General features: G+C 41.5%; 1 protein-coding gene across 3 annotated transcripts in view; it reads left to right on the forward strand.

The window, feature by feature from the left end:
- Nucleotides 1–6,276: 6,276 nt before the first annotated feature.
- Nucleotides 6,277–7,378, forward strand: part of LOC121811731 (rho-related GTP-binding protein RhoU-like) — a 3,900-nt gene continuing 2,798 nt past the window's right edge. For 2 of the 3 annotated variants that reach the window (XM_042227591.1, XM_042227593.1), the window contains exon 1: nt 6,543–7,323. In XM_042227591.1, coding sequence (XP_042083525.1) covers nt 7,053–7,323 — 271 coding nt within the window. In that variant the 5' untranslated portion in view covers nt 6,543–7,052. The other variant, XM_042227592.1, reaches the window with a different exon arrangement.

The following is a 7,378-nucleotide window of genomic DNA, read 5'->3' on the forward strand; positions in this document are numbered from 1 at the left end:
CACACACACACACACACACACACACACACACACACACACACACACCTCCTCCCTATATCGCCTCCACCTTTAGCAACATGACAATGCTCCCTGCAGTCGTGGCCAGAGGCCAGTGAAGAGCATTAAAAAGAATTTGAAGGAGACACTTGAGAAAGGCCACAGTGGAGCGGCACATTTTTTGGACAAACATTAATGATGACAAATTCAAAAGTGGGCTACAGTGCATGACACGGTAACCTGGACAAATCTGACTGCCAGCCGCCCAGAGAGACTTAAACCAAGAAAAGAAACACTGAAAGATTTAGTGTGATCGTTTTTTACTTACTGCAGATGATGCAGGGATCGAAGCTCCTTCTGAGTCTTCAGCGTGCTCCTTTTTTGTTTACTTTAAAGGTACAGTCCCAGCCTGGACTTTTTTCTCTCTGAAAGAGACACTTTGAGTATCATGTTGTATAAAATCAGATCCTTATTTAAACCTTTGGACGGGAATCATAAAATCAGCACAGTTTATCAGTCGTTCGTCAGGTAATTACACTTATCTTATCAACTAAGACTTAGTCTCTTTACGTATTTGACGCCCACCCCCGTCAGTTCAGAGCTACAGTCTCTAGACTACACCGCGATTACGCTGTTAACCCCTTAACACCTAGTGTTTATCATATTGGATAGATACGGTTTTTGAGACTTCTACATCATCAGTGTGGTTTTTTTCCATTGAAAAAAAAACTTAAATAACTTGCACAATACATAATACAAAAAACTAAACAATGATAGATATATCGAATATGGTACAAATTAAAGCTCATGTATGCAAATTAATATCTATTTTTTAGATGTTTTAATAATTATCAGATCAAATTATCAATAAACACTTGATTTTAAAAAATCCTCTCATGATTGAGGCTTTAAAGGGTTAAACTACCATTTAGATGAAGTTCAGCTATATGGCTGCTAGTTAACTGTATGATACGGTATTATCAAAATAACGAACTGCACCTTGTATCTTAGTGTTATGTAATCTAGTTGTTATTACAATTGTCACTTTCAGTTTGTCTGAAAGCTCAGGCATGTGCACCTTAGCACTTGAAAATGAAAAGTAAACCAGAATTGAGTGGGTATTTGGTTATTGACCATTCACAGTCTTTAAAGTATCAAAACACAAACTCCAAGAATCCTGTGACCATATATGTAATCACATGACCCAAATGTAAGTGGGTAAACTGGAATTTCTTATTTTGCTTTTGCTCACAGGTTACTTCAGTAATTTGTGACTAGGATTCATCTGTAGCACGGGGATTGGTGTCTCCCTGTGACAGCTGCCTGGCCCTCCTTGAGCCTGGTTCTGCTGGCGGTTTCTTCCTGTCAAAAGGGAGTTTTTCCTTTCCACTGTCACCAAGTGCTTATTCATAGGGGTTTATCTGATTGGTGAGGCTTTCTCTGCATTATTGTAGGGTTTTTACCTTATAATATAAAGCAGTTTAAGGGAACTGTTGCTATGATTTAGCACTATATTGATTAAATTGAATTGAACTGAAATGATTTGAAGATTCCACAATACACACTCTGTGTCAGGGCATAATTCTGATGAACTCTATGCACCCATGATAAAAATGTGGTAAGTTGTGGATAAAAATAACTTTACAAAACTATATAAAACCGTCTTTAAAGCTTAAAACAGAAGTTTTAAAATATGGAAAATGAGGGAAATTTAAAAATATTATAATTCTTCAGAGAGTTGGTTATCACAGCCAGTTAATTATTAAGCAGGTCCTTAATCAGGGATGTGATGAGAGCCCAAATGTTCAATTCAAAGTTGTTTTTTTATACTTGCACTGCAGCTGTAAACTAATCTTGACGCGCAAGAACACAGATATCCAATGCTGTCACAAGTATGAAAAGAAAGTCAAAAATAGAGCTATTTTGGCTTTAAGCATAGTGTCTGGCAAACACTAGACAATAACCTGCTTTTCTGTAAAACCCTCAACGTTGCAAAACCTTTTTGGCCAGAAAAGAAAACGAACTACAAAAATTAGAAAACATATTTATTAGCAATATTTCAGATAACAATTCAACAACAGATATTATATACCTGAAACAAATTGTTGATGTCGTTGTCCCGGGGTCGTTGGTCCAGGTTTCTCTAGTTTTATATTTTTGATTATTCTTGGTTCCAGTGTCAACATTATTGTTGACATTTGGGCTTTCTGTTATGGTGCTATGGTTACTTTCAGGTTATCTGTGTATGTAGCTAACAAGAGGTTGTTTACCAGTTGGGTTTGTGTCATACTGCCTGTTACACAGCCAACCTTGACATAAATATCAACATGTTGCTTGAAAACTCAGAGCATTACCTTTGTACTACCCTCTTGGTTTTCATGCTGCAACTGTGCTGATTGATAGCAGATGGTCAGCAAGACATCTTCCCAACCTGTTAAGTCCAACCTTGAGTAACATGAGCTCTTGAATGGAAGTTGACCATGTCAACACTTCACCTGTCCATCAGCTAAAGCATGCAGCACAGGAAATGCCACAGACTTTCCAATCACAGTGAGTACCTAACTGTTTTTGAGTGGCCCAGCCAATGCCCAGGACACAGCTGAAGATGGTCATTGACAGATTTTTCATACCCAGCGAGACAAAGCTTGAAAAACAGGAAGAGTTGTCTAAATGGCTGAAATTCATGTATATAACTGAATTTTTAGCAATTTCACCCTATTGGCCTTGTTTGACTGACCTGTGGTAAAGATGTATCCAAAAAAACCCTGACACAATAACTGCTGCAGCTTCCACAAAATGTTGGATCAACAGAGAAATTTCTGTAATTTTCAGTAATGCACATATAATATCATTGCAAGCAACTGTGTAATTGTTCTTTTTGTAAGTTTCTTTTTTTACTGCTATGAAAAAAAGTATAAAAGAGTATCTCAACATCTGCATGCACTTGCATTTTGAGTTAAATATAAACATGGTCATTGGATTTTTTTTGATCATCGTAAATGTGAAATGTAAATTCGACATCATAAGAGCCCCAGCAGAGATATTGTTCAATGTATTCTTTCTTCTTACTCTGCTTAATTTTATTAGTTAGTTTTATGATTAGCAAACATTTTGAAAAGTGAAAAATGAATACATTAAGGGGTTTCTCAGTCAAAATTATTTTTATGCACAAGGCAGAAACTTTCTAAAATGTTATCAGATGATGGCTTTCTCGCTCATGTATGATCTATTTGAAAAATGATGGAGATGCGCAAAATGAGCTGCGCTGCCTCACCAGGAGAAACTGTTGAAAATTCATTAAAATGACACATTCGCACTCACTTTTTGTACCCTTAAAAGAAAGAAATGTCATCCCCCCACTGCTGCCATCAGTTCCTCTGCTCTGCTGGAGGATTTTCCCATCCATAGCTAAGGGAGGTATGCTCCATTGTGCAGCTTCTAATGATGATTGTAATGATGGCTTGTCCATCTTTGATAAGAAACAGCACGCCCCTCATTAAAGGCCCTGGGGCCCTGGTTCTCATGGCTGCCGGTGTTTCCCCAGGAGTTGGACAGCAGGCGAAGGGGAGGCGAGACGACACCCGTGGCACACGCCTGTTGACCGTGCCACAAAGCAAAAGCGTGTGACACTCGCCCTACCCCCGCCGCTCCTATTGTCCTCCCCATGGGTCCCACAGACAAGACCAATCCTGTTACCCTCCCACCCCATGCCCCCCACGCCCAAATCCAACAACACACTGCTGCCTAACACTCCCCTCCATCCTTTCTCCCTCTCCTTCATGATCAGTTTTACCAATCAGCTGATCGCTCCCTTTCTCACACACCCACCAGTGTTGCCTTCCTTCCCTTCTCTCCCCTCCCCACCCTCCGCCCACCTCCTCCTTAACCTCCCCTCTTTCTCCATCAGCTGCTATGTAAGGTGGAAATCCATCATTATGTGTAAAGAAGGTGCTTGTGCATGCTGCTCAGCCATTACAATGCATACACACAAACACACATGCATGCAAACACTTATTTGGGGTGTGTTGGGTTGGGGCCTGATTGGTCCAGGAGGTTTTGGGTGGGGGACTTTAATTCACTGATTCAAATGCAGACAGTATTTCTTGGTGGTGTTGGTGGAGGAGGGTGTGGCAGGTGGGTGGGGTCTGTATTTTAGGGATGCTGGATAGTGGTCACGGACGTGGGATGGAGGAAAGAACAGGAGGAGGGAGGCACGGGGTGATGGGAGGGAGGATGAAGAGGAGGGGGAGCTGCAGCGGCTGCCGGGGTCAGGACTGTGTGTCCTGGGAAAGTTGGGTTCTCCATTTAAATCTGCACATGTTGTGGCCTTCTGGTGGCTGCGTGAATGTGCACGCTGACAGATGGCCCCGGCCCATAACTATAGAGTCCATCCACCCCGGTCCCCTGAGGGAGAGAGCGAGAGAGTGTGACAGATAGAGATAGAAAGAGAGAGAGAGAGAGAGAGAGAGAGAGAGAGAGAGAGAGAGAGGTTGCTAGAGAAGAAGAAGAAGAAGAGAATGTAGCGCTCAGCTGATCCCATCAAAAAGAGAGACGAGGGATCGAGGAAAGGCAGAGTAAGGGGAAAGAGGAGGGATGTTGCATGTGTGTGTGTGTGTGTGTGTGTTCATAAAGGGGGAGGGGTGGGCCCTTAATCCCAAACTCTAAATTGAGTTAATGTATTTGCTTGGTCTGCATACTCCAAAAGGAGGCCTGGGGTCCCCAAAGATTCTGATTAGGTGTCTAGTTTATCAGATGTTGGAGGGTGGGGAGGGTGTAGGGGAGACTGTTTGTACATGAGTAGAATAGCAGCTTTGTATGTTAGGTGTGTGTGTGATTGTGTCTCTGTGTTGATGAGATTTATGTGTTTGTGTGTGCGTTGCCAGCTTCAGACGCTGCCCCATGTCTCCATTCACTGAGCTGGTAGATCTCTGGTGTGTTCCTCTTTGTTAATCCTTTTAGGCAACAGTGTCCTTCGCTGGTTTAAGATGATTTCTTAGCAATGTTTCGTCTGCCTTCAGGACGACGAATTGTCTGACTTTGAAGACAAATGTTTTTAAAAGCATTAATATCATTTGCAGATGACAATTTAAAAAAAACGGTTTGGTGTAATGACTTGATCACAGTTTATAGACTGCATTATGTTCAGAAATCCTCTGTAAGGGTAGAAAATGAAAACTTTTGCTTCCACACTTTTGTTGCCTACAATTATTCATATTTTTATGCAGATTATCAAACAAACACACAAATTAAAATAAGTAAAAAAAATAGATTAAATAAAAGTAAATTGATGAAAATGGGCCTTTTTGGATTGAATTGTAAATAAATATGTGGCTTGATTGTTTTTATGAGTGTTTACCTTTTGGAGTCCGTCTGTCAATATGGCTCTGAAGCATTTTACATTTTGTGTCACAACTTCACAACTTTATATCAAACAGAAATAAGAACAACTGGAGGACGTCATCTTGATAGTCTCTAATAAATACCATCCTTCTGGTTCCACTTCCTCAGCTCATGCACAGAGTGGTTGGAAATCTCTTCTTATCCTGAGGTATTAAGTTCTTGGAGTTTGCTCTTCTTTTTGTATTTGTAGATAAAAACACAGCTTCTTTGAGAAACAAATAGGAAACAAAGGGTTTTCTTTGCATATAGAGAAAGACAGAAACACCTGATATTTCTGTGCTGGGAGAGAGATTGTAAAAGGACGTCCTCTGGACAAATACTTCAACAATGCCAATTGCCATTAAAGAAACGGGAACACTTCATGCAATGTGTCCCTAAGAAATATATTCTTGTTCTCACTCTGTGGGGTGCTGTTGCTGTTAAATGCATGGCAACACATTCTGCCTCCCACATTCTGCCTCCCACACATTTCTCCAGGAGACTGCTGTGCAGAAATCACACACTTCACACAAAGGTGCCGGCTGGGCTTAGTGAAGCAGTTTCTCACCTCGTCTGTGATGACAGAATAAATCAAGGTTAGTTTATTTCATTGGGTAGCTGTAATCCTAATATTTAAAATCAATCACAATCTGCAAGAATTAAAGTTCCCTGTTTGACTCCATAAAGGAGAAAAAAGTATTTGTTTTTAGATTATTATTACTGGTCCAGTGCTTCATACTTTTATCCAAATTAATTTGGAAACTAATCTCAAGGGTTTGACCTTAAAACACAAAACTTTCATGTTACTTTGATCACACACATCAGAGACAATTTCCCTTTTTAAATAAATGCTGAATTAGATAACTATGAACTATTTATGATATTTATGGTCACTGTGATTTTTACTGAGGGTGTTATAACAGCTTTCCCCCGTCACGATATGCAGCCGCCTCTCGCCACTTCTGATGTTTTCAGCCTTCCCTCTCTTTCTCTGCTGAAGCATTAGACCTGCAGTCTACAGCTTGTCTGAGTAATGATTTGCTACTGCTCCTTCAGTCTCCACAGCTGAAATGATTTAACCACCAGAGGGCATAGCAACGCTTCTTTCTCATTTTCACTAAGCAGCAGGTTGGCAGAAATGAACTGATGTCACAGTAACAGTGAGTCAGCATTTGTATTGATCTTTTGTTGCTATGTATGTTATTATGTCGGCTATTTCGTCAACATTAACATTTATTCAGCAGAGGAGTTTCATGGTGCTCCATCTGCGAAGATGATTTCTTTTTTTCTTTTTGTATATAGGAATGAAATCAAATCCGTATTTAACGGTAAACGTTTCTGGTAAGCTTAGCTGATTTCACTTGGAGAGCTCTGCAGCTTCAGATGGCGCTCAGCTCTGTAAGCCTCTTATAGGAGACACGACCACAGCAGATGCAGGGAGAATGCCAATCAGGAGCTCCTGCTGAGCAGAGAAACCCGACGGCTGTGCCACTGCCTGCTCCAAATATCTGACATGGTTAACACAAATCTCCGAAGTACCATTTAGCGTTTTAGATTTGCAGTAGAGAAGCCCAGTCAGAAGAAACAGTGTTCAGGAAAATGGAGCAAACGGGAAGCCTCCAACAAATCTGAACCGCCATAAAACTTCGGATCTTCTTCTGTGCAAAGGCAGGGCCATGCTCCCTCAGGATATTGGGAAGCAGAAGCCTCGCCTTGTGTCGGACCCGGTGTGCGCAGGGGACTGTCCCCCGGTCCCGCCTCTGCGCCTGAAGAACCGGGACTTTCCGCTGAGCATGAAGCGCCTTCGTTCCGGCTCCGCGCCCGAGCGCAAGGTGAACTGCGTCCTGGTTGGAGACGGAGGGGTGGGCAAAACCAGCCTCATCGTGAGCTACACCACCAATGGATACCCAACAGAATATGTCCCCACAGCGTTTGACAACTTTACCGGTAAATCTTGATCGTTAGTGTAGCTGATCCAGCGACACACACACACACACACACA

Source organism: Haplochromis burtoni, unplaced genomic scaffold (genome assembly GCF_018398535.1).
Source record: "Haplochromis burtoni strain Fernald_Lab_line unplaced genomic scaffold, NCSU_Asbu1 Contig_269, whole genome shotgun sequence".
Taxonomy (NCBI): Eukaryota; Metazoa; Chordata; class Actinopteri; order Cichliformes; family Cichlidae; genus Haplochromis; species Haplochromis burtoni.